The sequence below is a fragment of the Pleurodeles waltl genome, chromosome 6, assembly GCF_031143425.1.
Source record: "Pleurodeles waltl isolate 20211129_DDA chromosome 6, aPleWal1.hap1.20221129, whole genome shotgun sequence".
In the NCBI taxonomy this organism is placed as follows: domain Eukaryota; kingdom Metazoa; phylum Chordata; class Amphibia; order Caudata; family Salamandridae; genus Pleurodeles; species Pleurodeles waltl.
In genome coordinates this window covers 1,103,375,003-1,103,397,946 of record NC_090445.1, presented here as the reverse complement: position 1 = coordinate 1,103,397,946, position 22,944 = coordinate 1,103,375,003, and the positions used below count along the sequence as shown (strand labels likewise).

The 22,944-nt window shown below is 41.7% G+C and overlaps 1 protein-coding gene across 2 annotated transcripts in view; it reads left to right on the top strand.

Annotated features, from left to right (window-relative positions):
- The window catches only part of PER3 (period circadian regulator 3), a 476,770-nt gene that overhangs the window by 403,235 nt on the left and 50,591 nt on the right, over positions 1-22,944 (top strand). For both annotated transcript variants that reach the window (XM_069240206.1, XM_069240207.1), the window contains exon 20: positions 251-443. In XM_069240206.1, the coding sequence (XP_069096307.1) occupies positions 251-443 (193 nt within the window). The remainder of the gene's footprint in view (positions 1-250; positions 444-22,944) is intronic.

Here is a 22,944-nt window from a genome sequence, read left to right as displayed (position 1 = left end):
GTCACCTGGTACTGTAGGCATGCTGTGGTAACTTAATGACACTCCACTGTCTAAATTATAACTAGAAATTATGTGTACTCACTTATGTTTTAACATCCCGACTGCAATCTTTTTGTAACCTGGAGCAGAAATATGAAAATTTAAATAACTACCAACTTTAAAGAACATTTTTTAAGACTCTCAATTGTCACCTGAAATTGAACCGCTGAAACTGCAAAAGTGCCTATTAATATTAATTTTTGACTTACAGTTTAATGCTGCTGAAGAGAGTGGTAACAACGACAGCCACTCGGCTTCCAGTGAACTACTCGACTTCCTGCTGCAAGATGACTCTCAGTCAGGAACGGGGTCTGCAAGATCAGGCAGCGGATCAGCGGGATCCAGGTCTTTAGGCTCTGGGTCAAATGGATGCACCGCTCATGGGACCCATGGCAACGCCATAGGTAAAAATAAATGGACTTCCTGATAATTGTAGTTCCTAGCTGTGAAATGTTTGGTACATAAATGACAGACCTATGCCATTATCTGCAAAGAAAAGCATGAATGTTAGAAAACATCAATGTTTTATCTCTGAAGTTAAACTGTCAGAAAGAAATGACGAAATTGTGGGTGTGGTAAACCTTATTGTCTCCCATGTCACTCCTCAGCCCTAGCTCACTCTGATTTCCATCCCTAATATTTTTAGAACCAAGTTTAGACTTATAATCGCATAGGCCCAAAAAGCAGTCACCCCTGCAGCAAATTAAAAGTCCCCAGGGAATATAAATTAATTTGTGAGAAAAACATCAATTTCTAATAAAAAATACTCATGGGAAAAAGAATATATCTTGCAATAAATGAACTATGTTAAAATATTTATTAATTGCAGAAGTTTAGTTTAATTGTGAAATATGTGAACAATATGTGATTTACCTCCGTCAAGTCTAAATCTGATGAAAAACTCAAATAATTGTGTGATAAATCAGTATATTTTTTAAATTTTGTACTTTGTTTAAAAAAAATAAGTGATGTGAGTTTTTCAAGTTTAAATCTGATGTACTACTTTTTAAAATTGCATTATGGCGAATCAGTAGATTTCTCCTGGCTTCTCTGTTTGGTTCATAGTTTGCCTTTGTGAAAAAAACATAAAATGTAGCCAGCCTTATTATTTGGTGTTTGGCACTAAACATGTCAACTAATCTTACAGCAGCAAAAGTGTGTTTTATTGTCCTAGGCTTTGGAGTATGTCTGCATAATTTTCAGTTCTAACATGTCTAGCCTCTAATCCACGACAAAAGTCCACTGGATAAACTTCTTTCAAAGTTTGTATTTTGTTTAAGAGTTCTACTTTGTTAACATCCCCAGCATGTTGGGTTGTGCCAATCTCGGGAACTGACCCTCCTTAAGCTAATTGCTATCTCTTGCCATGCCAATCATTTGCTAAACAAGAGGGTCTTTTGACCGTAGCTCATATGTTGAGGATGTGGAAGTTGGTCCCTCCGTCTCCCCTCACAGATCTGTCCACCTTCTCGAGTTATATCAAAGTGTGGAAAGGGAACCCGTGTGTAAGGGGAATATAGGTATGGAGAGGGAGTGAGAGGCAACCGCTCCTGCAGGTTTGTTGATGAAAAACCCAGACTACAGATTGTGGTCCAGTGTCCAGTGAAGAGAAACACATCAAAGGTCTAAGACAATAGGTACCACGGGAATAGGGTCTGGACCTACCCATTGCACTGTACATGCACACTTTTGGTAGCTCTCAAGCATTCATAAAGTCACACTCATTAACTGAAGCATGAGGGTATGACACTGCAGAACTAATGAGGAAGGCTGGCAAAAAGTAAACAAAACTAACAAACAATGGCTACCAGCAAGGCATAGGAAACATAAGGTGAAAGGAACCAAGAAGGAAAAAAAATATTAAAAAGGTGAGTGGACAAGTAGGCAGAGTGCAAACTGAGATTAAAGCGAAGTAGTCATAACAACCGCTGTTGCTAAACAGCTTGGTTCTGCGTATGGTAGTTCTGTATACTATTTCTCCCATCTTGAAAGTGACCCTACTACTACTAGGGTTGGTCCTAACATGACTGGTGCCTCACAACTGATCTGACTATCGCTGGAAGAATTTGCCATTTCTATGCGTGTGTTGTCCTCCTCCTGCTTGTTCTCAACTTTCTTCAAGTTTGAAGTTTTCAGGGTATTTTCTAATTTCCCTTGTCTGGTGACCTGACAGTGGGCATGAGGAATGATATGAGGTCATGCATTCCAAGCTTGTCTGACTTTGCAGCAGAGTGGCGTCTTGCCAGATGAGATTTGACCATCTTTGTGATGTCTGTGGGAACACCGCAAAGCTGGAAAGGAATGCAGCAATATTTTGTTCTTTTGCAATGTTCTAAATATATGATAGAACATTTCTTGTATGCAGCAAACTTGAGCCTGTGATGGACGATCTTGTGGATGTGGAGATCAGCAATTAGCCTGTCATCTTTTCCTACGGGTACAGCCAGAACCTGACTGTCTGCATATGGTTTAAGACGATTTTGAAAGTGTAAAGTAGGACAGCGGAGCTCTCCTTATTTCCCTTATTCAGAAATCACACAAGAATAAGGTGTACAGTATTTCTGGGACAACCTGGAGCTAGTTTTCTTGTGGATACCCTCAGGAAGCTGACTTGTTTGGCCAGTATTAGCCTGCAGGGTTGAGGATCTCTCTTTGCATGATGCTGCTCACAAGATTCTATTCAGGGGTCAGCCAATGTAGTGGATCCTATTTAGTTTTAATGGGAATCAGGAGTTAGCTTAGAAATCTGGCTTGCAGACCTGTGTCCTCGTCACCTAGTGACTTTTAACTTACTTAGCTTGCTCTGTTTTAGCACATTTATTTAATTAATTCTTCCAAGATGGCTGCCATGTTTATAGTTAGGAAGATGTTTTAGTTCACGTTATCAGTGCCATTCTGTAAAGGCCTCACTATCAGTGTCAACGATAAGTGAGATATGTAGGTTGGCACATTATGTACTTTCCCACTTTCGTGTGCCAGTAACATAATGTACCTTTTCAGGGAATGGTTTATATAATTGCTGCTCCACGCATGCCTTCTTATCTATTGTTTGGGAACATACCTGCATCAGGGGTCCTACCAGATCTCACACAGACAAGATAATTAAAGGAATTCCTACTAGATGCCATTAACACTATCTATGCTACACGTCGCCTTGATGCTGATTCAGTCTTCATGACACCTCAGAGTCTGATCTAGAGACCTCATTCCAAGGTAACGAGGGTTGGGGGCCTCTTCTCATGGACATGGTATGGTAGATTAGATTTAACACACCTAGCTCTCTTTAGGTTAGAGATAAGGCTCATCATGCTAGAGTATTGGGGTCTATTTCACATATATTTCACATCTTATGTTATTCAAGATGGTGGGGGGTCTTTCTTTTCATGACTCTTGATTTTACCATTATGTTCCTCTCTTTATTCATTATCCTAATCATTGCAGCCCATGCAACTTATCGTAGATTGCGGTCTTGATAATAAAAACCTATTGTAACTTTACTGCATCTCCTTCATTGCTGTGTTTGATTGAGACATGTTGTTCATGTGAGAAAGTGGTAATCTACCTGAGATGTCACACTCTTGAGTCAATGCGTAAAGGCTGCCACAAATCACCTTTTACTGTTTGGGTTTTTGGTGAGGTACTGCTTGTGTGCTGGGAGGGTTGGGACGACAGTTGCGATTTGTTGTAGGATTGGCCTACAAACAAAAGTGCTGTCATCCTTAAACCAGCAGTCTTGCTTTGAGCAAGAGTTAACCTACTACACTGATATTGCCTAATCCTCACTTTGCCATATTTTTGTAAAATGTACTGATTTGAAAGGTTTGCTTGCAAGTTCCTCCAAACTCTAAGATGGATTCCCTAATGCTGATATGGTTCATAAATCCTCTGGGACTCCTGAAGATGCCAGTCTGTCTGATTTGATCTAAAAGGAGGTAGAGGGCATGGTCAAATGTGTCTTTGCAGTGATAAAATTTACTCTACGTGCTCCGTTATAAGTACTGTATGATATGCAAACATTAGTGAAAGAGTTTCAGACTCGGTTTGAGATTTTCCAGGAGGGAAACAAAGTGTTGCTTCTCTTGTTTAATATGGCTCAGTTGTTGTGTTTCTTTTGGCACTTTATGCCCCCTTTCACAGCTTCTTGTTCTGTCGCAGGACCCAGGTCTACATCTAAATTTTGCCCATATGAAATAGATGTCACACAAAAAATCTTTCTGTTTCTTAGTTGTCAATTTCTTGATGGCCGTCTGGATTACCTGGTTAAGATAACTAGGGAGTTTGTTGTGGTGAATACATTTGTATAGCACCTTCCACCATTTGCAAAGCCCTGTGTGGCAGGAGACAGGACTGTTCTTTTTCTCAGAGAGCTACTCCTCCTGCACCTTTACAGTCGTTTACATGGAAATATTTATGGTTGGGCTTTTCTTTCTCTGACAAACGATGCCCATTGGCACCATGCCCTTACCGGCCTCCAGCTGCCAGACTGTCAGGTATGCGGCCGGCTGCACCGTTTCGCAGACCACACTGGTGCTCCACCTTCCCATGCTGTGGTTGTGCAGGCATTTGAGAGGCTGCATCATCAACTGCACAGTCCTTCCTTCCATTGTTTTGCCAGATTTCATTTCTATGCAGGCAACGAAGGATGCAGGTATTTAGACCTTATTATAGAAAGTGGCCATCTGAAATGCCCTGCGAGTGGAATATCCACAGGATACTTTTTCATTCTCTTTCTACTACAGTAGCCTCTCAGACTGTTCAGCTAACTGTGCTTCCTACGTCCTGCATGCACTTTCATGTTAATGACTTTACAATTGCCTGATATTTTCGTTGAGGTCTGGGCACTTCATGTTCACTGTGGTCACCGGGCATCTGTTTCCCAGGTGTTCACAATGACTCTTACAGTTGCCAAGCTTTATGAGCTCCAGGAAGACAGTTGGCTCATGTGGGCTTCTTGTGCCAGTCTGGAATTAGGTGGCAAAGAGCTGCCAGGTGAACCTGCATAAGGGACTCTATGTCCTTCAGTGAACAAAGTTTCCCAGATTATTACTTGTGAACAGGGCAGGACTTGCTAGGTGTTTATCATTTGGGGATCACGTTGCTGTATTTTGCTAGATTTGTGATGTATAAATACCACATACATACATATAAGAACGTACCTGCAGATCAGCTGTGCTGAATTTCTCTAAATTTTCACCTTCTTCTGTCCATTCCCATTTGCATCCTCTTCTTTTTTTTGCCAATGTGCAGGTGTTGAGGTGCCCACTGGTGGATTTGTTTGCTAATGAGAATTGCCTCCTTCAAGTGTTCTATTTGATCACTCCCTTTCTTTGAGAAGGAAACTTAATGCCCTGATGTTCCAGTGACTTAACGGCTGCCTGTAGGCATTTCTGTTCTTTTTCTGACTCGTTAATGGGTTTGTAAAGATCAGGTTAGCCTCAGATAAAACATACTTTGGACGATCTCCTAATATTCAATATGGTCCTGAAATGTCCTCTGCTTTCTAATCCCACAGTCCCTCTTAAACTTGTGTACTAGATACACCACCATTGTTTGTGATATATTGCTTCTGATGGATACTTCTAATCACAGTTTCCTCACTTTGAAAGACTAGATCCAGAGAAATCTTCAGCATTGCTTCTGAGCGCCTGGAGGTAGCCCCTTTTGGCTCTGCATTGGTTCCATTCTCCTCGGAAATGGCAAAGGGGAGCTACATATAGGCACCAGCCATGTGCACTGACATCAATTCCTTTCTTTCTGCCCCTTCTTATACGGATCCAGAGTTCCGCACTCAAACTTGCTAGTTTTACGACAACTTTAAACTTAATTCCAGTGTGATAGGAAAAGGTGTTCACTCCTGTTAGACCTGACAGCCTTAGGGTAGTCACCCCTAACTTTTTGCCTGCCTCCCTCCACTTTTTGGACACTGTTTTTGCTGGTTTATAGACTCTGCGCACTTTACCCCTGCTAACCAGGGCTAAAGTGCATCTGCTCTCTCCCCTAAAACATGGTAACCTGGAATCATACCTGATTGGACTATTAATTTACTTATAAGTCCCTAGTAAGGTGCACTTTATGTGCATAGGGCTGGTAAATTAAATGCTACTAGTGGGCCAGCAGCACTGGTTGTGCCACCCACTTAAGTAGTCCCTTTTTCTTGTCTCAGGCCTGCCATTGCGAGGCCTGTGTGTGCAGTTTCACTGCCACATTGACTTGGCATTTAAAAGTTCTTGCCAAGCCTAGAACTCCCCTTTTTCTACATATAAGTCACCCTTAATGTGTGCCCTAGGTAACCCCTAAGGCAGGGTGCTGTGTAGGTAAGAGGCAGGACATGTACCTGTGTAGTTATATGTCCTGGTAGTGTAAAACTCCTAAATTCGTTTTCACACTACTGTGAGGCCTGCTCCCTTCATAGGCTAACATTGGGGCTGCCCTCATACACTGTTGAAGTGGCAGCTGCTGATCTGAAAGGAGCAGGAAGGTCATATTTAGTATGGCCAGAATGGTGATACAAAATCCTACTGACTGGTGAAGTCGGATTTAATATTACTATTCTAGAAATGCCACTTTTAGAAAGTGAGCATTTCTTTGCACTTAAATCCTTCTGTGCCTTACAATCCATGTCTGGCTGGGCTTGGTTGACAGCCCCTTGTGCATTCACACAGACACACCCCAAACACAGGGTACTCAGCCTCACTTGCATACATCTGCATTTTGAATGGGTCTTCCTGGGCTGGGAGGGTGGAGGGCCTGCCCTCACACAAAGGACTGCCACACCCCCTACTGGGACCCTGGCAGACAGGATTGAACTGAAAGGGGACCTGGTGCACTTCTTAGCCACTCTTTGAAGTCTCCCCCACTTCAAAGGCACATTTGGGTATAAAACAGGGCCTCTGCCCTACCTCATCAGACACTTGCTGGAGAAGAAACCTGAACCAGAAACTACATCCTGCCAAGAAGAACTGCCTGGCTGCTCAAAGGACTCACCTGTCTGCTTTCTACATAGGACTGCTGCCTTGCTGTTGCCCTGCTGCCTTGCTGAACTCTTGTCTGGCTGTGAAAGTGCTCTCCAAGGGCTTGGATAGAGCTTGCCTCCTGTTCCTTGAAGTCTCAGGACCAAAAAGACTTCTCTCTTTTACTTGGACGGTCCGTGCGCCGAAAATTTCGATGCACAGCTTGTTTCGCAGCAAGAAAAACGCCGCACTCAGACGCTGATCGACGCAACGCTCTTGGGATGATCGAAAATCCGACGCACGGCATCGCAAGGACAACGCCGCCCGACATCTAGAGGAGAAATCGACGCGACGCCTGCCGTGAGATCGTAATTTCAACGCGCAGCCCCGCAGATCGAAGTCTAGAGGAGAAATCGACGCGACGCCTGCCGTGAGATCGTAATTTCGACGCGCAGCCCCGCAGACCGACGCGCAGCCGGAGAACAAGCAGGAAAATCCACGCACAGACCCGGGACATCTGGTAATCCCCGCGATCCACAGAAAGAGACTGTCCGCGCGCCGGAAAACGACGCCCGACTTCCCCGCGTGGAAAATAACGACGCAAGTCCGTGTGTGCTGGGGAGAAATCGACGCACACACCCTTTTTCCACGCACCTCTTCTCTTGTGGCCCTCTGAGGAGATTTTTCCACTCCCAACCAGGTACTTGTGCTTGAAAGAGACTTTGTTTATATTCTAAAGACTTAAGACACTTTATATCACTTTTCCGTGATATTTCTACAATTTTCCATTGCAACTTTATTCTTTTTGACCTACAATTATCCTGATAAATATTATATATTTTTCTAAACTCTGTGTAGTGTATTTTTGTGGTGCTATATGGTGGTATTGTATGATTTATTGCACAAATACTTTACACATTGCCTTCTAAGTTAAGCCTGACTGCTCGTGCCAAGCTACCAGAGGGTGGGCACAGGATAATCTTGGATTGTGTGTGACTTACCCTGACTAGAGTGAGGGCTTTTGCTTGGACAGGGGGTAACCTGACTGCCAACCAAAAACCCCATTTCTAACAACTCCCAAACAACAGGTGAAAAATCATGCTGCGACTGCAGAAAACAGATGTCAGTCATATATCCACATGAGTTGTATCTCTAGCATCTATGTTAGGACAAAAACTTGAAGTAGTGCGATAAATGTTCCCTCATACACTCTAAGGTGATCCAGGACAGGAGGCGGAGATATATGTAACCAAACATAGGAAGAAGTTGCAGCCTTTGCACAGGTCCCATTTCAAGTTGCTAGCTTGGAATCGGTCCCTATCCTGAGGCTGCTTCCACGAGTGGCCAACTTCACACTCTAAGTTCTCTAGTACGTTGAAATTGAATTCCAAGGGCAAACATTGGAAGCAAAATGAGCCTCGACCCCATGTCAACACTCTGAAGCTAAACAGTGGGTGCAAGGGCATAACGATGCCCATCATACACCTTTAAAGGCTCCGGTTACGTAGCTAATTTCCTCAGCTAATTCCTTTGCACTCCAAGTTTCCCTGGCCATTATCACCACCACAGAAGAACTAGATTTATTAGGAGGCCATAATGCAAACTTTTGGTGTTCTTCCATTTCCCTGTTGTGCACCTTCATGCTTCAAAGAACTGGTAGGAACCCCAGTTCGGTTACTACCTGCAGGGCTGTTCTCAGTGCTATCTTCCTCCTTGGGACTAACACCGGTACAGACTTCCACTCTGGCACTGGGACCCATGTCAGTCATTTTCACATTGACTGCAGTACAGATGCCACTGGTGCTAGAAAATGATCCAATACCAGATATCAATGCCAGACTCTGAAGTGTTTTCACCTTGATATAGACCAGTGTCACAGTACGAAATGAAAAAGCTCACCCAGTTTTCATGCTCCCTAATTCTTACCCTGTGTTTTTTGCCTCGTTATACACACCAGCAGAGTCTCCATTCCATTTTTGACCTTAACTTAACTTAACCCCATTGCAAAAATAAGGCATGCTCCAAGATGTGAATGATGATGATAGTGATGGGGATGTCTTTCTCCTAAATCACTGCACAGTTGATGCCTTGTACATGGATTTGCAATGAGCTTGGCATCTCTCCTGAAGTAGGGCTTAATTCGCCAGGTGAACCACGTGTGGAAGAAGGGGCCTCATTTGCAGGTGTGGTTATACTGCTGTCTCTAGTTAGGACTAATATGAATGCCCTGACAGAGATGCCCTTGCTCCCTTTTAATGAGATCCTGTCCGATACCTTGATGGCCACTTGGTCAAAGTCCTTTTCCTATCCACCTGTGAATAAGCAGGAAGCTAGGTATTGCAGACAGGCTCCTGTTGACCCTGGTTTTATATACAAACATCTTACTTCAAAGAGCCGGGTTGCGCAAGTATAAACCAGTGAATCTCAACTCATCTCAAACCACTCCTCAAGATAGGGATTCCAAGGTTTTTGAGGCTTTGGCAAGTGTATGTTTTCCTCTGTCAGTATAACATTGCAGTGAGTAGAAGCAGTTTGGTTAGGGGGACACTACACACATGCCATGTAGGACCTAGCCAGTGAGATCTTGCCAGCAATCCTGGAAGATCTTAGGGCCTTTTTGGCCCACACAATTTATTATGGACAGAACACATTCAAACATGTTATCCCTGAAGGTCTGTGTACTACAGATTGCTTAGCAAGAGCAGTCGGCACTAGCGTTGTAGTTAGTCAACATGTTTCAATGTGTTTCGCAGGATATTCTAATGATGTACAGGCCTCCCTTGTGGATATGCCCTTTGATGGGTCATGAACTTTTGATGAGAATGGTGACCCTGCCTTGGAGTGCTTTAAGGAAAGAAGAGTTACAGTGCATTGCTTGATCCCCGCCAAACCATTTCCACCCCAATTCTAAAAGTTCAGAAACTATTTCAGAGGAATTATGTATTAATGGAGACATTCTGTGCAACCAATATAGCATCACTTTAAGTCTGTGGCCAATGGAGATAGCAGGCAGCACACTGGTCAGTAAGGATATCAGTTCTTCCATTCCTCTTCCTTTTCTACAACAGTGACCAAACCACTTTAGTTTGCCCTTAGTGGCTCATGCCCATCCACTCAGGGGAAGAATTCATTATTTCCTGTCAGGATGTTAGTCCATCAAATTTGACAGACTCATCTTACAAATCTTTTAACATGGCTATGCTTTCATTTTTATTTTTTCCCCACCAAATTTTCCCTCCACATCGGAGTGAATTTCAAATGAGTACCTGTTTGTTCTACTGCAAGAGGTTGCTCTCCCGGGTGCTGTTGGGATGATACAGGACTCAGAAAGTGGAGGGTTTTGTTACTCTTGCTAGTTATATGTTCCCAAGAAGGAAAGGTGTCTAAGGCCTATTTTGGACCATGAGCCTCTGAATGCCTTCCTACGGAAGGACAAATTCAAAATACTCACACTGGCCAAGATCCTGTGTGCCCTAGACCTGGGCTGCTGGATATTGTCTTTGGACCTGCTGGATACATATTTAAATATATCTGTCCTGCACTCCCACAGACGTTATCTGACTTTCAGGGTACACCACGAACATTTTCAGTTTGCTGTGCCCTGCTTTGGCCCAACCAGTGCCCCTTAGGTGTTCAAGGAAGTGAGGGTGGTGGTTGCTACCAGTATTCAGATGTCAGGGATACCATTCTTCCTCCAACTCAACGACTGTCGTCCACAGATGGACTCACCACAATCACTTGTAGATCACCTCAGGATAACATCAGACCACCTGGCATCATTGGGGTTCATTATCAACAAGCTGAAATTGTACCTGTCTGTCTTTTTCCATTCATTGGTGCTAAGGTGGATACATTGCAGTTCAGGTCCAGTTTAATTGGGATATGATATCAGTGTTTAAGCCTCAGGCTTGGGTCATGGTGAGAGCAGCTCTGAGGATTCTTGGACTCTTAGTCTCCTGGATTTGCCTTGTCAGGCTGTTTAGACAGAATATCGAGAACACAGACATCATGGGACAAAACATTGTGTAGCGAGGACGAAAATATTGTGAAGGTAAGTTTTTATAGGTAAGTAAAGTTTTACTATATATAACTACACATATATGTATCTTGACAATAAATATATCTTCAAGGTACATAGATGTGGAGTTAAGGCTAGTAAAGCGATACCTACCCATTTGCACATACCTTCTCAATATTTTAGTCCTCTATATTTTTGACACAATACTGTGTCCACACGATATTTGTGTTTGCCATATTCTTTCAGTGATCCTCTTGTCAGCACCCTCAGGTGGCACATGAAGGATCTGCCCTAGAATCTGAAGAAAAGTGGGCCCGGCATCAAGGAAATCTGACAGATGTCATCTAGATCTCAGAACAGATGGCTTACGATCTATAGAGGGACGCAGAGACAGGGTGAGGCTCCGTTCCTATGGTGGCCTACAGATAGCAGTTCTCTAAAATGATGTATTTATTCCAGATGACTACCTTAAAGGTTTGTACAGTATCTCAAGGGCACTGATGAAATCCTATCATCAACGTTAATAGTGAGTGGAAAGCTATCTAAAAAGAGCACTCAACTACAACACTCACTATTCATAACATGAAAAGTTATATTTATTCAGCTCTTTGTCAACAAAAGAGTAATCTGCAGCCTCACACTTTCTGCAGTTTGAGTGCATGTCACTTATTTAACAGGGACCCTTAATTTCAACGTTTTTTTATTATTTATTTATTGAACATTTTCAGACAAGACAGAGTATACGATAGTCTAATCACAGTATTTAAAATCATGAAAGTAGATCCATCTGTTTTTATATAACTACAACCTACAAATAACACACCCCAATCTATGACGTTTTGCATTGCAGAAAAATCAGGACACCCAAAATCACTTTAACGACCAAAAGTTGTGCAACATGTCATACAGTAGTCTCGGAGCACTGTTAATCCCCTTTCTGTGGGATTATATATTGCAGAAGGAATTAAAAAGCACATTGTCACCATAAAACTCACAGTTGTGTACCATGTCATCAAATAGTCTCAGAGCACTCCAGGACATAGGACTGTAAAGGGACACAGATGCCTCTAGGTCACGAGGATTACAGAAGTGTAGTGGCATTTATCTCCAGCATCTCCTGACAAGCGGTGAGATTCATGAGGCAATCTTTAAATGATGGCGACGATCGCCTGGCTCACATCGCAAACTTGAGCCTAGCCAGCACAAGAATCAACGCAAAAGAGCTTTTATGTTCCCCTTTCCTGCATCTTTAACGTACCCCAACAGAGAAGCAAGCGGAGTCAACTGTTTTCCCCTAACAGCTTTTGAGCAGCCTAAAATATCTGCTTCCAGATCTTAAGTACTTGTGGTCATTCCAACTCCAGGAGCAAGATCCCAGCATCGGTTGAGAAGATCCGCCAGCAATTTGATGAGCTGACAAGGCCGTAGGGATCCCATTTGGGGGAATTTGGTAGGCACGGTGTTATAATTTATCATATAGAAATGTTATGCCTGCCGTTAAAGGACATTTTCTTTGTTAGTTGGCAACTTTAAGCCCACTATGGCTCAGTAAGATAACTACCCAAGTCGAAAGACCATATTTTATTAAGACCAGTATAATCTACACTTATGTGAATAGCACATTTATATTTTCTAGAGAAAAGTCAAGAGGGGATGTGATGATCATGGTAAGGAGGTCCTTTTCCCCAGACTTCCCCTTACATCTTGGATATAGCTCGCTAGGCACACTACAGATCCTGTTCTACATTAATACTGGCGGCCAGTTGTTGTACCCATGCTGAAAGTGTGAGCATCTTAAAATGTTTTTATCAGGCAATAAGTTTCCAATCTATATGAATGACTTATCTTGACATAGTAATTGTGCCGATTTCACAGGCCCTCCCTATGCTTAAGTTATTAAGCAGAGGAAAGTGGGGAGAGTGTATGTGGCCTGTACTATCTAGCCAATATACATCTAGTAAAATTCACTATATCAACATCGTTAGCCGGTCAAATGGTAAGGAACATAAATTACATCTTTATATCCTTAAAGGGAGAATGGGGTTGTTGCTGGCCTCGATATGTAGATATGGGAATCACAGATGTTGTGGACCTGGGCTATCTGTATTACAGGGGCTGCAAATCTCCCTTTCTCATATAGAAGTAACATCTTTGGCCAGCTGATAATCAGTTGTGTGTTTGACCTAGTAAGCTTAATTAGAAGGCAGTTAAGCAGCATGAAAAATACTTTAGTGATCTTGATAGATATGTTTTGAAATAGCTATAAAAGTTACATCAATATGACCATCTTTATCAGCACCACCTTTCCAGCCACTGACAAAGGTGGTTTTAGCTATCTATCCACCATAGCAGCGAGGAAGATCATTCATGTTCCATAATTTGTCCTTAAAATGGTCTCCCAGTCTGTGTGATCTGAGAGGATCTGTGTCCCACCTAATTGGATATTCCAAAGAAGGAAGGGAAGTGACTTCATAACTGGGATTTTGATCAGTTTATGGAGAGGCCAGACCATCAACCAAAACGAATTATCTCTCAAACAATCGGGTTAAGGTTGTTCCTATGATCCTTAACCAGCAGGAGTATGTCATCCACATACATTAATAGTAAAGTCTTCTGCCTGCCTGTTTTGTGTGAGTATGAAGAAATTCCCAAAGGTCGTTACCCAGAGGTTCCACTGCCGATCAAATAGAAATAGGGACAGGGGATAACACTCACATGTAGCCCTGTCTATTTCTACAAGGGGCAGATTTAAGAATATTAACACTCACTTTGATGGAGGTTGAGGTGTAGAGGAATGTAATTCAGTTCACCAGAGCATTACCCAACCCCATTCTTTTGAGCACTGCAAACATGTAAGACCATTCTATAGAGTTGAAGGCTTTAGTAGTATGTAAACAAATGCTACTGCCTCAGCTTTTGGGTCAAGTTGTTCACAGTACTTCTCCAAGAACGAAACCCAACTGATCTGGTAACACCATCCTGGCATCAGGGGCAACAGTTGATTAGGAACAACTTTAGGTTAGATAATGCTGTCCATGTTAATAAAGGCAAAGATGACGATGGCTTCCCTCATGGTGGGAATGAGGCAGCCCCATTCAAACAGGTTTGCAAATAATCCCTGCAAAATCAGGGGGTAACTCACCAGCGTACTCCTTATAAAACTCAATCAGCAGGCTGCCTCCTCCTAGAGCACTAGAATTCTTGATACTTTCTATCACTACCTTTATTTCTTCATGGGTGCACAGAGGCTATCTCTCAGTGAACTCAAGCCATGCAAGAGTAGCACTTTTGAGATACTCCATGTATATGGGAGGTATCCTCTGTGAACACAAGGTGTGCAAGTCAGTGTAGATATTTTATGAAAACATCTAATGTTGGAGGGTTGATGACCAACACCATCTTCTTCCCATGTTATCTGCAGGATATATGATGAAGCTCAAATAGAAATAATATAGCTTGCCAGTGTCTGCCAGGTATGTCCCTTCCCCATATCTATGGGCTGAAGCGTATTTTCCCAAAAATTAAACCTCTGTCTTAGCCACTTCTTTGATTTGTGTTATGGTGTCGTAGATGCATACATGGACCAAAGGAGCATTATTTTGGGTGGGTGTTCACAGACTCTAGCTGTTGTTTTTCTTTTCTGGGTTGGCTAATCTTGTTCAGATTGAGTGCATTCTCTTTTGATATGAATTCGCCTCGAGCCACAAAAGGTTTGCCATAAAGACCGATCCTTGATTCATTTCAAAGTATTGTCTAATGTTGTGCATTTTCTCTTTCCTGAATGCTGAATCTAATATGGTGGATGGCTGCAAATGCCAAAGGTGGCTAGGGCATGGTAGATTGATAACTGTGAGAACTAGTGTGGTCAGAGTAGGTCCTGAGGAGGCCCTCCATCTCCCGAGTCCTGCTCATAACATCCCTGGTACCAGCCAGACATCCTTTCCCCCAATTTTAAAGTTAACAACACATGCTCTCTCTCAAGCTCCCATGGCATTCACACTGCAAGCTTTTTCTCCCTGAATATTTTTGGGATCTTTATAACTCATATGTTTATCACTTTTGGTTCAGTAGGATTCCATAACATTTTTAAACCTTAGTTTTGCAGTAATATAAAAAAATCAAATATTGAACAATTTACTCTCTTTTCGTTGAAATTGAAAGATGCCTTGGAGATGGGGCAGTACCACATCTAGTCTTAGAGTTCTGTAAATACTCTGCACCATCTCAGTCTGTTTTCTTCTCGCTCATGAGGGATACCTGAACAATTATGCTGTTGTGTGGATCTCATGTTTTTTTAAATCAACTGGCAGACTATGGTAAGTGAGATCACAGACATGATATTAGTAGCCCTGGGCCACTAATGCTTCCCAAACTTCAAACACCATAGAGGCAAACATTTTAATAAGTTTAGCCTTCAGTTTCCTCCTTCTTTAATAGAAGTATTTTTAATTATTTCTGCTTACAGCTGCATTAGTCTCAAAGTTATTTTTTCATTCTTTATCACATTTTTCCTTCTTTGGCAACACACGATTCTGCATGTGAAGTGAATGTTGTTTGCATCATATAAAGCAAAGCACGATGCACTATTTTTGAGACCATGAAGAAGTTAGATCTCAAACAGCTTTCTTAAAAGTTAGTATTTTGAGCACTTTAGCTTTGTGAGATGTTTATTTAAGACCCTTATATAATCTTTCAAAAAGGCAAAGGGGCTTTATTAGTGTTTGGCGGGTGTAAGAAATTGGGTTACAGTTAAGGTGGGTGAAACCCTATCCAAGCAGCAACCACAATCGTTGTCAGGATGAAACCAAAAACAAACCCCAAACCCCATCTGTGCTCGACTCTCTGGTAGCAAGGCACAACAGCAGTTACATAGGAGAAATGTGTGAAGTATTTATGCAGTACTTCAAGCAGTAATAAAGTGAAACACAATACAAGAAGAAAATCCCACACCAATTTAGAACAGTACCGTAAAATGTAATAAATAATTTAACACCAAAAGAACAAAAATCCAAACAGTAGAACAGGAGTTATGCAATTTTAAAGATTTAAGAGGAAAATAGTGTGAAAAAGCAAAAATCGCCAAATGTGGTTTTCTGGTTGCTCTTGACCGGGACAAAGTCACAAGTTCCAATCAACCGTGATTGAGCATGGACCAGGGACCCAGTTGGGCCTGCTGATAAAAAGCACCTTGCGCTGCGGATTTCTGGGATAAGCATGCATCGTGCAGCAGTGATTCCTAGGAGCTGCGAAGCTGCAATGCGAGGTCCTGTGTCATTGAGGATGCCATTGAAGAGGGGCTTGTAATTCCAAGTCCTGAGGCGAGAGGCACCATGCAGCGATTGGTTCTGAAGAAGCTGCAGGGCTTGTGAAGCAGAGTCATGCATTGTCGTTGAGGATGCTGTGGATGAGAGGGTTGCGATGCGAAGGCCTGCATTTGGATGCGTCATGCAGTGCTGGTTCCTGGAGGGCTGCAAGCAGCGGTTGAAAGTCCTACACTGGAGACAAACCATGCATTGGTCCTGATGTGGAGTCTGGAGAGGCGATGCACCATGCAGTGGCTATAATGTGGAATTTCTGCTCAGTGATACAATGCAGTGTGGCTCCATTACATTGGTTCTGCTAGGACCACAGTTGGGCTGGCACAGCACCTTCAGGCCCAGTTCCACAGGTCCAATATTGGGGTGTCACCACTTTGTAGTGTAGGACTCACAGCATCCAGAGTGTAGGTGCTGGATCAAGATGGTTGTGATCTTCTGTCCCTGAGGAACTGGTCAGGAGGTTAGCCAATTAGCCCTTGGAGTCACTCTGGTGGCCCTGGGTTCATGAAGCAGATCCAGTCCTTCTCTCAGGCAGCAGGGTAGCAACGTTCCTTCTTCTGAGTTTCCTCACAGGTCCAGATGTGTAGTAAAGAGCTGGGACTAAGGGTCCAATATGTATGCCTGGTGCCCACTTTAAAGCAAGTGAAACCTCTAGAGGTTTTCTCCCAGGATGTGGGGATCATTTATATGCTTTCCTGTCCAGAACCACTAGAGTTCCATAGAGGAGCCATACAGGAAACATTTACATTAGATTAATATTCCTAAATAGAGTTCTTGGTTTGCGGTACTTTGGCTTACAGACTAATTTCAGTCAGGCTACTGGTCATTGGTTATTGCTAGCACAGCCTGCAAAGCTTCTGCTGTGGGAAACACAGCAATCTCTCGACTCCAAGTACAGGAGAGGCACCAAGGGTTTGCTGATTAGGGTGCTCTGCCATGTTTTGGTCCAGTTCTGTGTCTCCCAGACTCAAATGAAGACCCAAACCTCTTCTTCAATGTTGCCTTTATTTCCTTTCCAAATTTATTTCTGACTTCCACATAGATCATACTCTCCATTGTCTGTCTAGTTTGAATTATGGCCTTAAACACTCTCTCTATTCACCAGACATTTACTATTCGGTTTTATTGGATGTTACTAAAACATATGACTTTTCATAATAACTTTTTGTGTTGTAGGCAACTCCCAGCACAGCCATTCTTGTGTCCAAGCATGCTACTGAAAAATGAATAGTTTCATGCATCTGAATATGTTACCAGAACACAAAAAGTCCATCTCCAGGCAATCAAAAATTTCAATTTCTAAGAGGGATATCCTGAGGGCAGCTTTAGTTTTGATAAGGAGGGCTACTTCATTTTAGTGATAAAAGGTCTGTGTAGTCAGTTAGCAAAGGGGATCTCCTACTGGTGCGCAGAAACATTTAAACTGTAGGGCCATGCTCCCTACCTAAAAACACAACATGACAGAAGAAAAACACTTGGCCAGCAGTGAAGAATTGTAGTTGATAACTGAGTCCTAGCTCAACATCTTAGCTATACAATCATCTCTCCAGCACTCGGTTGTATGAATGAGTGGAAACCTTATCCATTTTTAAAAAGAGTAAAAAAAAGACAGCCCGCCATGGGCAACGATGACTAAACACATAAGCGCAAAAGTAGCTCATATTGGCATTATTGCCACCAATGCACCAATAATCGTTCTGAATTCTGTCATTTTCAAAAGGATTGGTGATATTTGGAAGTGCTTAACAAATTGTTTAGTTTTTTTATCAATCCAAAAACACATTTTAGATGCCACACATGTTGAACTACCAGCCAGAGAATCAAACGTAAAGACTTTTATGCAGATGACATTATACAGGAATAGAATGGAGAAATTCAGTACTGATTTATCACATTAAAAAGACATTTCTCAGATTTTCAATGCTAACCAATCTAATGAAGCTTGTTCACAAATTTACACATCAGGCCAAACACCCATTTATTAATTTGGTCACTGAAGAAAACCAGTGTATCAAACCTAACAAAAATAAAGGATATACATGGAAACCATTTATTGTAACTCAACCTTAATTCAGGTGAATAAAATAGTTAAGGAGGGCCAAGAACGTAATAATAAGAAAAATGTTGGCGACCTTTTGAGGCAGGTGCAGAGGGTTTGTAAGAAAAAGCAATCAAAAACAATGACAAGAGCAATGGGCACAGAGCTCACTATGTATAATGAAGAATAAAGGAAGAGAGGCTATATGGGAATCATAATCCAAACCATTAAAGTCTAGATGGTAATCTCACAGAGACATTGCTTAAGACTTTGAGATTTGAGTTCTCAATAGGGTCCTGGGTTTTATACTCACATAGAAACACGAAACCTCAGATTAGAAACAAAATTACAGAAGCAGACTAACATATTTCTTTGATGCCCAGGAAACTGATAGAGAAAATACTTCACTTCTCACCCATTGCTACCAAAAGTCTGCACTTTCAAAAAAGGCAGTTCTGAAAGATCGGCAAAATCTTGTGCGTTCCACAACAGGCACTTTAAATAGTTCCTCAAAAGTAGAATGAGGAGCCTTTGATTTTCTAATGAAAAGATACTACATAGTGATTAAACTATCTGACAAAGTTGGTGTAACTGTAGAACCGAATAAGGGTGTTAAACATCAAGAATGCGTTTGTCTATTGGCGAACAATAAAAGCTGTAAAAAGGCTGAGTTCTGATGTCCCAGAGGATATTAAGATGCAGATTGGGTCACTAATAAAGGAAAGTAAGTTGGCAGGCTAGATAGTGAAACAAGAGGCTTTCTTCCTCAGATTAGAGAGTATTTTCACCCTCTACTTTTATAGTTCACCAAAGATTAATAAAAATAGACTGCTGCCTCCAAGCACTGCAATAGTCTCGGGACTTGGGTTGATACTGGAACCACTCTCACAGTTCAGCAAAACTTTCCTATTCCTTGAGGTGCTCAAAATGTAACCCAGAACCACCAATGATGTCTTGAACATCGCAAAGGACTAACTGTGGTTTTAGAAAACGAGACCCTCATCAATTCGATTTGCCAGGGACTTTATAGTGCAAACCGCGAAGGGCTACACTATATGTGGTTGAGATTCTTTTTTGATCAACAGATTGACATTCCAAAATATACCAATGCATTTTTTAATTGAATGTGCTGAGCTTTATCACATCAAAAATGTTTTTAGGATTAAGGAAGAGGTTACCCATCAAATGGATGGATCATAGATGGGTGGTGCCTTTGCACTCAGCCAGGAAAATGTGTATGTAGACTGGAGACAAAGAGCAAACCCTCTAACGCAAACTCTTATGTGAATAACATATACTTAAAGTATTATACCAATAAAATTGTAATCACCTGGAAAGGGTTTTGTGGTTAATATAGGACAATCTATGCGGTTGCTGAATGTGCATGTGCCCCACCTTTGCTCCTCCATCGCTTTGATTAGGAAGGAAATGACTCTCCTGTATCTACTTAAAAATGCAGACTGTGTTTCCCTATGAGCAGAGTTTTCGGTATATTAACAGAAGTTCATTCCTGAGGGTGACAGTCAACATTAGAGGGTCTTAGGTGAGAGCTTACAGTTCAGCCAGTATTTGTGGATCAGACGTTATAATACACATGTAACAAAAATTGGCAATCAAGTGAAAATATTGAGCAAACTAACCAATTAACAAAATCATATGCAAAATCAGGAAAAAAGCATGTGACACCCTTATAGATACATACCCAAAAAAGCTATAGATTTTACAGGAATAACATGTTCACATCAATCGCAAAGAACCTTAAGAAGGGACTAAATAAACATTTGCTTACTGTCAGACAGGGTAAGTGTCAAATAGACAAGTACATAAAATACCAGAGAACATTATCTCTGTGATCACTGCATAATACGCAGATTTTCTGAGTTGACAAAGCCCATCAATTTGGCCAAATTAACTCCCAGGGAATAGAAAGTACACATGAACAATAATAGTGAATTTGTGAACAATATAATCACCAGCCCTTGTGCTTAACAGTACATGGGTTAATAGAAAATGTTTATCATGGAGCATAGAAGCAGCATTCACAGTCCCTGGATTAAAAGAAAGTTTAGCGATGCGATGCGTTGCGTTGCAAGGAACATGGGATGATATTAAAAACACAAGTTGAATATTCATAGAAAAAATAACTAACATTCAGATGACTCCCTCTGTGCAAAAAAATAATGATGAGCCTTTGATTGAAGACATACATGATGTGAAATTGGGTCAAATGTAACAATACACACCAGTCTGTCTCTAGGACTGAAAAAACAGGTTTCCTTAGTCACCTGAGGGTGCCAAAAGTATATTATGATTCCTTCAGTGGTGGAAACTAGTGTGTCTGTGTTAATGACACACAGTTCAATACAAAGAGGTATGTCCTTGTCAATTCAATAAGGGTTTTTAGTGACCACTGATCAGATAAACAGGTTAGATTCTGATCAAGCATCTGTACGAAGCAGATTTATGACTGAGATTATGGTATTCTTTTACATGCATGATTATGCCATGATGTCTCAACACCACTCTCCTTCCTCTCCCATAGAGTCATCCCATCCTGAGCACTTTTGTTTTGGGTGGGGAGCGTACATTTGTCAAGGTCAGTGAGAGGTTTTGTTAAGCCCAAGGGCATTTGATCTCAGTTAGCCTTTGGGGTTCCCATAAGAGAATGTTAGGAATACAAATGCTATGCCCCATCTGTTTTTTTCTGCTCCTTTAGTAACTGCTAAATATCAGGCCTATTTCACCCTTCCCAGGAGGCAGCAACTATTTTTGGGACTGGTCAATGTCCAATATTTGTTGTGACAGGGACCGTGAAGAGTTAAGTATCCCATGATAATAGAATTAGTTGCAGATGTGCCCTTACACATACGATTATTATAAGATAATCAGTATTGTGCATATTGTGCTCTGGTACTTGATTAGAGTTGAGTGTGTTTTTTTAATTCATAAAGACTTTTAAAGTACATTATGAACATTCTTAAATGTATGCCTCATTGACTAAGCTTTATTGGAAGGGGAGCCCTACAGAGCCACATAATACAAGCCGTCTTCACTTTTACAATTCACGAGGCAGATCTTATCTCATATATTGTTAAAAATTGGATCATTGTATGTACACAAAACAAGTAATAATCGCCATCTGTGTAAGGGCGGACTACTTAAGTTACTAAATAAAACCTGATCTCACTGCACTGGTAGCTATGGCACATAGCAGACTGGCCTAATTTAGAAGCATTGTCTAAAATATTTATGCATTACTAAAGCAATAATAAAGTTGAAATGCAAAATAAATAAAAATCCCAAAAGGAATTATAAAATAGAGATTTGAATTTTAGAGATACCACCAAGAAGCGCAAAGTGTCAATGGTAATCAGTTGTTGCAGTAGAACAGGAACTATGCACAATTTGATGATGAGCCCGATTGGAGTTCGGGTCAAATAAACTAACCAGGTTCTCCCTGGTCAAAGATTTTACATTCTGTCTTTAGTACTAATATATTCCCAATCCACTACAGGAATAAACTTTGAAACCTCCCCAAGACCTCAAGAGAAGCAGTTAGAGACTCACAGGGTGGCAGACAGTGGCCAGAGCAGGGTTCTGTCGAGGGCCAGTTGCCATTGGTCAGCTGGGCAGTTGCTCTTGTAGCTTTAACAGGAGTTTAGCCTTAAAACTCTTGGAGTCCAATTTGTCCTGGGTACAATAGGAAGAGCAGGTCCAGTATTCTAGCCTCTTCTCATGTCTTCAACAGCAGGTTCAGTCCTCTTCTGATTTTTCACAGGTCAATGAGTGTTCTGAAGTGGTTGCCTGCAGCTGCCTCATTTATGCCTGGCACAAGCTAGTGGTGAGAATGAACCCTGAGGATGCCCTAACGAATGGGGCAAAGGTTTCTGGTGCTAACCATACCCACTTAGGACATTTTCAAAATGGCTGAAGTCTACGGCCACATTAAACATGGACTTTGAGGTCTGTAAGTGTGTGTGTGGGGAGCGTAATCTGCTAATCCTAATGTCTTCCTGTATCCAACACTGAATTTCTAGTTGCAGACAGTCCCTGTGACTCCAGCAAAGTCAGAAAAATAAGTCTGGTAGGACAAATTGTTTTGGCCATCGATTTCCTTCCTTTGAAGCGCACCCCTCAATGTTGAATGAAAAACACCAGCTGACCTGGCAAGCAGGTCTTGACACTTCATCAGGATCTGACACTGGATGTCATTAGAGTCTCTTTATAATGAATGCTGGTCTGGCTGAAGGGACACATTAAGGGTGCAGGCCTTGGTGTTAGCTACATCTGCTTGTGATGTGGTAGGCCTCTTTGAAGTTAATAAATTCCATGGCCCAGTTCACAGGACATCCTGTCCCTACACCGAAAGCCTTTTGTTCTTGTCCTGGGAGCAAGTTCACCCTTTATTCACACCTACTCGGATGCTAATTACTGGCTGTCAGAAGCTAAAAAGCAAAATGCAGATTTAGCTTTCTGGGGATTTTTCAGAACTAATAAAAGTTGTTGTTTAAATATTTTTCTAGCTAGTCCCATTAGCTAGAGAAAGAATTATTATTTAATAGTGCATCCCTTTGATTTCCT